Source organism: Sardina pilchardus, chromosome 3, assembly GCF_963854185.1.
Source record: "Sardina pilchardus chromosome 3, fSarPil1.1, whole genome shotgun sequence".
Classification (NCBI taxonomy): Eukaryota; Metazoa; Chordata; class Actinopteri; order Clupeiformes; family Clupeidae; genus Sardina; species Sardina pilchardus.
In genome coordinates this window covers 28,521,451-28,533,665 of record NC_084996.1, presented here as the reverse complement: position 1 = coordinate 28,533,665, position 12,215 = coordinate 28,521,451, and the positions used below count along the sequence as shown (strand labels likewise).

The following is a 12,215-nucleotide window of genomic DNA, read 5'->3' as shown; positions in this document are numbered from 1 at the left end:
TCAGATCACAGAGCGACGGGCGGCGACGCTGTAACAACCGGCAGTACCGTCTAGCTCGTGGTAATGAGAGGATGTTGAAAAACACACACACACACACACACACACACACGCATACACACACACACACACACTGGAAGAGGAAATGGTCCTCACACACATGTTGCAAAACATGTGGCACACGCAACAAACACCTGGATGGCAAATTGGCTTTTGCCTGAAGGAATCTACCACCCGTCTACCATCGGTCTCTCAGCACCAGGGGAGACTGAAACACGTACACACACACACAAATATGCACACACACACACACACACACACGTACATGCAAACACACATACACACACACACACACACACACACACACACACGAGCGCACACACTCTCTATTACACATGCACACACTCTTTCAAACACTCGCGCATCTCAGTTATAGCCTCACTGCTGCCAGTAATTCGGTCTCTGTCACGGCCAGTGGGAACCTGTATTCAGAGGAACTCAATTACCGTCCCCTTAAGTGCCTCTGGTGGTCAGAACGTTCACTCCTGCAAGCTGCGCTATCTCGGCTGTTTAGAGGCCATTAGGACATTTCCTCTCGACGTGACACAAAAAAGCTATTCATTCCCATAAATTATCCCCCCTCAATCAAGTTCAATGGGGAGGTAATGGACGCTAAAAAAAAAAAAAAAAAAAAAATCCAGCCGCCTGTGTGACGTGTCTATTCTCAGCTTCTGCTATCCATCTGTTCTTTATACTTCCTGATCCTTGTCTTCTCACAACAGAACAAACAATCTGTGTATGCAAACCACAGAAGTACCTACATGTACCGGTATATATCCTAGCGGTGTACAGCCGGTACACATATTTGTACCGAACCGGTTTGGTAGAGCATGTTATGTTCAACAGATGTGTACTGAAAATACAACCGAATGCAGTCTTACACAATAATAAACAATAGGCTTTTTTACATGCGGACTATGATTCTAATTGGAGTTCCCGGGCAAACATATTAGGTAGCAGACCATAATCAGTTTAGTCACTTAATGTGAAATAACATTTGTTACCTTCCCAAAATACTATTCCTGCTGTGCATCAGCAATACAGTTAGGGAATTTTGGGCTAGGGGTACAGGCTTACTGTACCGAAAATGAACAGAACTGTGACTTTAAAACCGAGTTACACACCGAACCGTGATTTCTGTGTACCGTTACACCCGTAATGTCTATATATGTGAGTTATTACTCCACTTGGCCCAGAGAGAGAGAGAGAGAGAGAGAGAGAGAGAGTGAAGAAAAACATTGTCCGTTTGTCACAGGATGCTACTCCTCCTAGAACACCGTTCCCAGAGAACAGCGCTGGCAGGCTATTCCATGACATGTTCTAAAAGAAGCGCAAAGCTCTGCGGCCACAAGACGAGAGAAACGAAAGAGAAACAGACTGAAAAATGAAGGTACACAGGTAGCAGGAATCAACACTGTTATTCCGTTATTCAGCCAAAAAGAAGAAGACGGAATGTGGCAATATAAGGGTTAAGTGTGTCCAAAACACCCCTGATGACACACAATCAACCACAGACCAGAGAGCCATGCGCTCTTTCGTTCTGCAATTTAAGGCAAATACTGTGCTGGAGTATGTTCCTGATGAGAAGAGTTTAGTAAGTCTTTATTCGTGTCCTTTATCTTTACAGAGTGGAGGCCTGATGTATCCATACCAAATGCCTGGGATTTAATGAATATCTCTTTCATGGTTACCCAGGCTGTATGACATGGCCTATAAATAGTTAATAAGCTAGGTGTAAGCTGAACTGAGCTGAAAACGGTTCCTAAATGACAGCAAAACTGACTTTCGAGATCTTGCTACAACTCCAAACATTTCTCATTTCTGTTGTATCGCATCAGTTTTTTTTCCCCCGACACTAAAGCGTCACAGACTTTATTCGGTCTCAGTTGGTCCGTCTTCAGGTATTTTCGCTCCTTCAAAATGGAGCGCTTTCAACACCTCTCCTCCATCTCTCTCCCTCTCTCTCACTCCATCACTCTCTCCATCTCCATCTCTCTCTCCCTCCCCATTTCTCCATCTCTCTCTCCCTCTCTCCATCTTTCTCTCCCTCCCCTCCATCTCTCCATCTCCCTCTCCATCTCTCTCTCCCTCTGTACTATACAGAATCATCCCGACCTCCCATGGGTCTGACCCCACCGCTGACCTCTGACCCTGAGCGGTGTCGTCAGCTTCTCCCGCTCGCCGTTCTGTTTACCCTCTGGCTGTCTCTGGCTGCATCAGGCAGTCAGTCAGGAAGCCACTGCAGAGAGAACAGAACAGACCGAAGAAGCGAACGAACGGACGAACGAACGAATGCGCGAACGAACGAAAGAACGAGCGAGCGAACCAAGGAATGGCCCCAGGGCCGCTCAGGCGCTCTCCTGGCATCACCAGTCACTCATGCCAGCGGAGCTCGGTTAAAAAGAGACACAGAGAGAAAGAGCCAGAGACAAAAAAAGAAAAGTTGAAACAATCAGATCGCTACCGGCTTCCTCTTTAATCTGATGCCAATCCTGTTTGCCAGAGCGAACAGCCCACAGAGGCTGCAAAAAACAATACAGAGAGAAGAGAGAGAAACAGAGGGAGGGAGGGAGGGAGGGGGGGAGAGAGAGAGAGAGAGAGAGATGCAGAGCGCTGACAAGAGGAGAGGATATCTGTCTCCTGCGTGTCTTGCATTCCCCTCTCTGTCTCTTTTCTGGGCCTTGCTGTCTCTCTCTCAACTGTCTTTCACACTCGTTTGCTTGCTTGCTCTCTCTCACTCTCTTTCTTTCTCTCCTTCTTGTTCTGATCTCACTCTCTGTCTCTCAAGTTACTCCTCTTCCTCCTACGCCTTTGACTTTATCTCTCTATCATTCATGTATTGCAGAGTATCATCCTCCTTCTCTCCCCCTCTCTCTCTGTCTCTCTCTCTGTTTCTGTTTCTCTCTGTGCATTACAGTCGATCACAAGCCTGTTCAGACAGGGAGGTCGATGATGTAGTGGAGGACACATTGTCAGGGGTGGCTCTTCCTGGCCTCTGCCCACAGAGGGACACCATGCAGGGGAGACTACTCTACAGAAACATCCCAAAGCAAACCAGGAGGCTATATAAGCCAACGAAAACCTGCTTTCTCTGAAAAATGTGTGAGGAAGAGCTTCATAATAAGAGATTAGTATGGAGTCCTTACATTTCCCTAACTCTACTCCACGCATACATCCATATTCTGTAGATTGAAAGAGTGAAATACACAACTGACAGTTCAAAATAGTCCAGCACAACCGTGGTAATCAGACTCTTCAGGACTAACCAGAGCTAAATGGTAGACTCACTGATTATCCAAAGTGCTCTATAATGGTCAGGTTGACAAACAGTAGTACACGACTGCTGTAAGTTATGGTCTATATGGGTGTCTAAATGTGGGAGTTTGGGCGACCATGACAAACATTTACATTCCAAAATCGGCATTAACGGGGACGGAATATTAGGTCAGTGGTTCTAAATGAGGGACCTCCAATCATCCCCTGTAATCTGCTTTTAATATACACATCGTGCTAATTACAGAACACGCTAGAAGCACTTGTTAGAGCCCATCCAATTCAGGACAGAGCCAAATTAGAGGATGTCAGGCAAAGAAAAAAATGCTGTCCACGTGCCACCGCAGAAAACTATATAAGACTGTGGTCTCATTTTGGATCTTCCTATAAGCACTGAAGGACAAATGAATGTCTTGTGCTGTCAGTCAGTGATGAGAGAAGCCAAATAAAGAAATTAATTCATGGCTTCTAAAAAAAGCCACGTCCTCTTATTTGGTTTGTCATAGTGTGTGTGTGGTGCTGAGAGAGAGGACTTCGTTTGTTTAATCAGCCATTTATAGCATAGTAACAGTAATAATAAACACTGTAAGAAATAAACAAAATAAAAACTGTCAAAATTCTGCTGATGACTGCTTAGCCTCATCCGAAATTCCATTGTTTGTTACTCTTCACTCTTAACATGTTTACTGAGATAGCAAGTGCTGTTCACCTCACACATTTCTGTTATTATGCGCTCAGAGTAGTACATGTTGGTGGTAGGGAAGCCTACTAGAAACAGTAGCGTCTGGAGGTGTTGTAGGCTACAAGTAGGCTACGAGTCATGCCTTGTGAAAAGCTCACAGTGAAAAATGTTCTGTGGGCATGCAACTGTTCAGCCCTAACACACTTTTATAGGGATTGGCAAAAAGTCGATCGTTTGGGGAAAAAACTGATTAGATTGGTGGAATAATTTCAGTCATAGTCTACAGAGGAGACATTGTTTCAATTTAGTCTACATGCGTTTAGCCTTAGGTGATTCGAACTGGTCTCTGCGAGGGTTGATCAGATGTGCCTCGCTGATGAAATTAGCGTGTATCAACAGCGCGTTTGGCATTTTTATGCATTCAGATTATCCATTTAAAATACGAACGACTGCTAGCATGGGGTAGGCTATGTTACAGCGTGCATTTTGCCAAATTTAATTAGATGACTAATGCGATAATTACCGTCTGTAGATATCTAATGATACGGTGAAGGCGGTCTCCAACTTCCAATGTGAATGCGAATAGGCTACAATGCAACTAGACAAATTAGTCAAGACCATACACATCAGAAGGCTCCGCCGATACCCTTTCGGGAGGGTATCTCGGGTTTTGCCCGCACCTTTCCAAATATTATGGGCTAGGGTCGGTCTCTGTCAAACATTGCCAACGTGATGGAAATATGAATATTGGTACGCACAATGCAGCGAATCGTAATGGGTGAGTTGTATGAACAGATCCAACACAATGCAATAAAGTAGCCTGCCCGGGAGCCCATATACACACTGTAGCGCGTAGGCTACAGAACTGAGGGATCACGCGTTGCGTTCATTATGTGGCAAGCTGTGCGTCTAAACGAGTCAACAGCCATTGGTTTGACAACTGCGCAGATTTTAATTCATTCATTGACATGAAATATGTTCGTTGCTTGTCGTGGGGTTGCAATGGTTGGCAAGAACGCATTAAAATCAGGAGATCGGCTAGTCAAATCCTGGCAGCAAACCCCGATAAATCACAAAGGGCCCGTTATCACCGCCAGAATAAAATCATTTCGTCTTCGAAAAAATGAACGGCAAAACGAAGCTATCCCTCTCGAAGACCCAGGCTGTCTTACCGGTTGCTGCTTATGCCGAACGGCTGCCTTTCCCAGTGGTGGTTGATGATGTCTTCGCTGGAAGCCGCTTTTCGGATACTCGCTGTAGGCTTTGTTGATACCGATTCGGTCTCGCTTCTCTCTGCCGTTGCCACCGTCTTCCCTGTCTTCTCCCGTGTCCAGGCTACTGAAGTTCCATACAATAAGTGTCTGAATCAGTAGCACAGTTAGTGCCGCTATTAACGCAGACCGTGATCGCCGAGCCAACTTACGGGCACACAAACTGCCTACCATCTTCACGCTGAAGCAGCGAGGTGCCACTGCCGAATGCCGACAGTAGCCTTTGTGGCTCAGCGACTGGGAAGGAGCGTGGAGAGGGAGAGAGGGGTTGGTTGGTTGGTTGGCAGAGGCTTGAGATGAGGAGAGAGGAGGGCGAACGGCCGAGATAGAGAGAGTGCAGAGCCCCCTTGTGGCAATGAGGGGACATTGAATCAAATGATAGAGAGTAACCATGGAAGCTGGCAGCTACTCGTTTTAACCTTATTCACGCTTTTATTGAATATTTCTTTTAAAAACACAAAGCCACCCGAAAACTAATGTTGCGTAATTAGAAGAGATGTACAGCCAGAGAGGACCCGACTTGCTTCACCACCACCACACCAACCACAGCAGATTTATTATTTTACAAGTAGGGCCTGGCCTAGCCTTGCTAATCAGGTTTTGATCCATACAAAAACCAGATTTGTGTGTAGTCTACTTTGCGTTCAATATGTGAATTTTATTGCAAAGGGGACTTTACTCGCTCATGACCTGAACAGTCTAAGAAAATATACTGCATGAGGACTATATATGGCAGTAGGCCTGCATATCCAGCATGGTTTCAGCTCTGTGAGTGTGTGTGTGTGTGTGTGTGTGTGTGTTTCAGTTTTTTTCTCCAACTGTTCATTGATTTATAATATCAGCAACATGATGACATGACTTCCGCTGTGAGCAGAAAGTAATCAGCCAACAACATGAGACATAAGGACGACCTCGGCTTCGAAATTGGATTTGGCGCCCAGATCACAGCGGAGGCATCCCTCACCCAGCGTCGTCTTACGCCATGTGACAGGACCACTTGGTTTCCATGGGAATACACACACATGTTCACTTTTTTTTTTACCTGCTGTCTTGCCTCACCGGGATTCCAGAGGCAGATGTCGGAATGGTGTTTGGGAAACATGGATCAGTGTTACTCGAGCAGAGGCTCACGGGCCGCCCGTGTTTGCTGCTCGCGGCAGCGCTCCGACTCGGGCCCGTCATTAAAGTTGAAACAGCTGCTTCTCAGCCGACGCGTCTCCATAATTCACAAGCCTTCGCGAGCCGAGATCGAGGTCGAGTGGCTTTGATGAATAAAAGAGGGGAGACCGGGGCCGCTTGTCCTGCGCGTCAGTTTCCGCCTCCGAGCGCCGAAATGCGAAACGTCGCTCGTGGCATACTTGGGCCCGGCGCGGAGTTAATGGACCGAGCCTCGCATTGTGTAGACGCCGACGAGGGGGATTTTTCACCCCTCCCTCTCTCTCTCTTTTGTGGATGGCATAGCTCTGCTGAAGAACAATAGGGCTGTGAGACCCCTGCGTTAGGGCAATGCAAGCAGGGGATATGTAGCCTGGAGGGAGCAATGTTCTCTATCTCTCTCTCCCTCTCTCCCGCAGAGAGGTACGTCCAAACAGGAGCCTCCACTTCAGCCCTCCCGTGTCTCGAACACAGCCAGCGACAGGCGAGCAGCAACAGCAAGCAGACCGACCGTGATCAGCCGCCGAGAATCAGCCCGCTCTCAGCCAAGTGGCTGTTATCGGAGGGGCGAAAAATAGCAAGGACACAAAATGAGAGAGAAGTACAGTCAAGCACAAGTTGAGTGCGAAAGAAGAGAGAGAGAAAGCGGCAGGATGTTTCGCAAGGGCGAAAAGCCGTAACTGAAAGCATTTCTTCTTCAGCAGACACGTCGCCACTCTCTGAAGCCTCTCTCTCTCTTTCTCTCTTTCTCTCTCTCTCTCTCCCCCATGCTTTCACGCTTTACCTGCTGTTGGGTCTGACTCAGACAGCAATACATCTTCTAACCCACCTCTTGAGTCTGCTGCTACTACAACTCACTCAACCCCTGTCTGAGTGGGCTAAAATGCATTAGGAACGCTCTCCTGCGCCTCGGCAGCCATAAGTAAATGATCGTCGTAATTGAATGTTGACGTGCAAGCTTCTCTCTCCAAAGAATCCTAATAGGGTCTAAGTGAATTCCACAAACACAGGCAGTAAAATGTTAAACGTATTAAAATAGCAAGAGACAGGCGCCTTCATTTCGTTGCTACACAGTTGGGCATTGGGCATGCCACATCATCAAACCAGATCACGCTACTGTTTTGTTGGAGCGAGTGGGAGTATGCACATTGGACGATGATGAATGCTCAGCCAGCTCACACACACGAGTTACGGGAAACGCTATGGCGAGCGTATATAGCCCATAGGCTTGGTCTGCTGCCGTTGACTCATTCTCTGTGATTCCATACATCACAGTTCCCCAGAAAGCCACATCTGTTGGTCAAGGAGGAGAAGAGAGAGAGGTGAATCATCACCAGGGTGAAACCCATGGCTGCAGACCAAGGGAGAGAGAGAGAGAGAGAGAGAGCGGGAGAGAGAGAGAGAGCAGGAGGGAGGGAGAAAGAAATGGAGAGAGAGAGAGATGGAGAGGGAGAAAGAGATGGAGAGAGAGAGATGAGAGGAAGAGATGGAGGACGACAGAGAGAAAGAGATGGCGAGAGAGATGGAGAGAGAGTGAAAGAGATGGAGAGGGAAAGAGATGGAGAGAGGAAGAGATGGAGGGAGACAGAGAGAAAGAGAGGGAGGGAGAGAGAGAGAGACAGAGAGAGATGGAGAGGAAGACTGGGGGAATCAGTGACACATGCTGCCACGGGGAGATGTGCGGCGCGCAAATTGTCCGCCCTACAAATGTGCCCCCCGGGAGGCTTCCAGCCACAGACGCTCAGCAGGAGGGGAGGAATTCAGTGGCTCGAAGGCACAGATGGGTAGAGGGAACGGGCATACACATGGGACAACACCTCCCACGTCACTCTCCCTCCATGCACTCTCCTCAAAGACAGATACACCAGGAACGTTTAGAGAGCGTTTATTCAGCGTTGGCATCGCATTCCTCCGACAGTCCCCCTCAAAAGGAACAGACTGTCTCTCATATGGCCACAACCAGGGAGATCTTTGTGATGGAGGAGGTGGAGTGTGTGTCAAACGAAGGGCTCAACCTGGCACCATATCAGAGGGACCCCATGAAAATGTACTGAACCGAGACATTTTTACACATGACATGAGTGTCCTATTTGCGATGGCAATTAAAGATGGTTTGCTAAAACACATGGAAGGCCTGTAGCTGAAGTAGGACCTTCATCATCTTACATCTTCATCATCATCCTCTTCATACATCTTTTCTTACTCCTTTTGGTAAGTGTCATTGGGTTGGGTAACTGGATGCCAGTATTGCTGACTCCAGTAGATAATCATTTTCATGTCTGTACATAAGTATAGCTCATTACCAACCTCCACTCTAGACGCGGCCATGGCTTTTTGAAAAGCTTGTGACATGCGATATGCCCTTAGAAACACACACATACACACACACACGCACACTAAATACAGGCATCCACACAGAAAGACATACATATATAGAGACCTCAAAACCACTGAGAAAGACCGCCTCTCTTGGAATGTGTTGGCCTGTTATACTCACACGTATGGGCTTATAGGCTGGTGTAGAGAAAGAAAGAGAATGGGGGAGAGAAAGAATGAGAGAGAGAGTCAGAGAGAGTGAGAGAATGAGAGAGAAAGAATGAGAATGAGAAAAGAAAGAGTGAGAGAATGAGAAAGTGAGAGAGAAAGAAAGAGTGAGAGAATGAGAAAGAGAGAGGAAGAGAGTGTGAGAATGAGAGAGGAAGAGAGTGTGAGAATGAGAGAGAGAGAGAGAGGGATAGAGGCTATGGAGGCTTCATTGAGAGCACACTGCTGGAGGATGGATGTTTGTCGGCCGTAACTCTGCCCTGCTTCTCCCGGGGTACCTCGGAGGCGGCTGATTTATGGCGGCGCTCACTGAAAGTGCGAGATTGAAGGCTCGCCGCTCGTTTCCCATCACTGCCCTGCCACTGACCTTGACCCCGGGGGCCATGGAGGGGGTGTCATCTGTCTGACGACGACTCCTCTCCCACACATTTGTCAATATCGACGCGTCTCCAGCATGCCTGCATGCCATTCCTATTGACCTGTAAGGAAGGAGGAGGTGGAGTGGGGGGGGGGGCTTTTCTCATCATTTCTTCACAGATATGAGTCACTACTACTGCTTAATAATTGCATTGATGCAAAGGTTATCATTAGTCAATTATGCAATGAGTGAAATCATCTGTACCCTGAATGCTGTGATGATTTGATTTGTTTCTGCATGGGTTTAATAACAAGCGAGCTAATGATTTCCACGATGTTTTTAATCAAAAGCTTATTCTGAGCATTCAGAGAATAGACGCAACTGTCAGGTGGTGGGGCCATGAAGCAGAAGCTGGTTCAAACTGGAAATCCTCAAAACCCTGTATCCCTCAAACAAGGTCGAATTTGCACTATTAAACATGGGATATACTGTATGGTGCCCCAACCATATGGCATCAGTTTTTCTGACTTTGCATCTTTTGGAGACCATTGCAGTGCATTCCAGCACGCTTTCAAAAGCAACCCAGGAGGCGTCACCACATCTCTGGTCAAATGTCCCCAAAGATGGGGTCGGAGTGGTGGGCTCGAAGTCCGGGGACTGTAGAGAGCGGAAAACCACTCGTGTTACGAATCCGCACTTTTTCTCAGGAGTTCAAAATAGGTCTAGTAGAGCTTTGGTACTTCGGGGTCATTGTCCTGTTGGTAAAATGAATCCTCTTCCACAGCCCTTTAAGAGAGTGGGGTTCTATGAAAGAGGCTATCTTTCCCCCCAGCCACCAGACTTCAATCCCATTGAACATCTTTGGAAACGTTTGAAAAGGGAGAAGCCAAAAAATAAGTGTGACAGCGCAAGACTCAAGCTCTGAAGAGCACGGGCATAATGTGAAGTCTGAAATACTGTAGAGGCTGGAAAAATGGATTCTGGAGTTCACACAACTTCATGGACAAGACACATACAATCGAAAGAAATCCATTTTAGTGTTAATGTGTGAAAACAAAGACATGCATACTAACAAAAAGAGATATCATTAGTCGATTCTTTCACACTAGATCCTACAATGAAGTTGTTGTTTTATTTGGAGGGAGTGGTTTATCCCCGAGGGCATGTCTCAGAGTTTATCCCATAATGACATTATCATGTATGATCATGCATGGCGGAATAAGACTAGCAGATGTTGTTTTCCACTTAACTGATTTATTCTACTCATTGTATAGTTCACATTATATATATCTTCATGTTTTTCTAATTTCATGTGTTTTTACATTTTACATATTTTACAAGACAAAATCTTTCTGCAAATGTATTTTTTTTAAAAATAAGATACTGTTCTTGTTCTTCTTGTCTTTCTCTGATTTATGAGTTATAGGAAAATGAAATTCATGTACATTTTTGATTCCCCATCTCAGTTTCTAGCGAAAGACTTTTGTCAGTTAAATCACACTCCTGGAGACGTTATTCAAGGCGCTAGATCTTCTGACCTTAGCGTATGCTAAATGAGATTCCTGTAATGCGTGTCCTCATCCCGGGTTCGGAGCCTCTGGAGGGTCTTGGCGGTGATGAATCTGCTGAACGCCATTACACCTGCGTGCCTCTGAGCCAAGGCAGGGGTTCCTACACACACACACACACACACACACACACACACGGCAGGGGTTCCTCTGTGTCGTCGCCTTCGCCAGCGATCGAGCAGTGCTGCCTCCCAGCTCTGCTCTATTTATGACTCCCGCCTGTCAATCATCCTCTCGCCCTCTGACCCGTACTTGACGGAGTCATCCGATTGGAGGTCGACCCACCTGTGCCACTCTCCTCAGCTGACTCGATCCCATCCATGCAGCTGATGAAGAATACACACACACACACTCATACACACACACACACACACACACACACACACACACACACACACACACACACACGCTCACACACACACACACACACACACACACACACACACACACTCACACACACACACACACCGCCCCACCTTACACACACACACACACACTAATACTCTGGGCAGCTCCACAAGGACCCACACCCCACACACCCCCCTCAGCTCCTGAACCAGAACCTGTGCACATTTCCCATAATGCACTTGCAACCCAGTCCCGCTCCGTGCCCCGCCCCGACTGGACCTCATTAGAGCGGTAAAAATAGTCGCCGAAGGTGGAGGACAGGTGGAGAGAAAAGGAAGGAGGGGGGGGGGGTGATAGAGTGAGAAAATGGTTGGCATTGTGAGAGAAAAGAAAGCGAGAAAGAGTGTGAGAGAGAAAGAGAGGGTGGAGGTGTGTATGTGTGTGTGCGTGTGTGCGTGGGGGGGGGGGGCAGTGTGCCAGCCGAGATATTCTCACTGGAGCCCTTACGGTTCAACAAAGCAGGTTAGTGCAATTAAACAGGCGTCAGCTGCCGCTGCTGATTAGCATTCTCACCTCGCCTCGTGACAGCGCCTTTCGCCTTTCAGAGCCAGCGACAACACGCGGCCCACCCCGCCCCGCGCCTTGATGTCGGGAGACGGCGGCGGCAGTGGCGGTGGCAGATCACGCTCCTCTCTCCTCTCTTCTCCTCTCGCTCATTTGTTGGACCAGTTAAGCAAAGCCAGGCTGGCAGAGATAAGTGGCGCAGGAACGGAGCCATCATACAGCAATGTCATGGCTTGTTGCTCCAAGTTTAATCAGGACCGGACTCTCCTGCTCACGGAGCATCTGTCTGCAGGATTACATGACAGCGAGGGAAGGCAGCAGAGCCATACTGATAAGCCTTTAGCATCAGGGACTGTGGGAGGTTGTGTTTATGCGTGTGTTTTTATATATGTGAG

The 12,215-nt window shown here is 47.5% G+C and overlaps 1 protein-coding gene across 1 annotated transcript in view; it reads right to left on the bottom strand.

Annotated features, from left to right (window-relative positions):
• The window catches only part of xylt1 (xylosyltransferase I), an 80,970-nt gene extending 75,513 nt beyond the window's left edge, over positions 1-5,457 (bottom strand). The window contains exon 1 of the mRNA XM_062530992.1: positions 5,185-5,457. Within this exon, the coding sequence (XP_062386976.1) occupies positions 5,185-5,457 (273 nt within the window). The remainder of the gene's footprint in view (positions 1-5,184) is intronic.
• Positions 5,458-12,215: the final 6,758 nt, after the last annotated feature.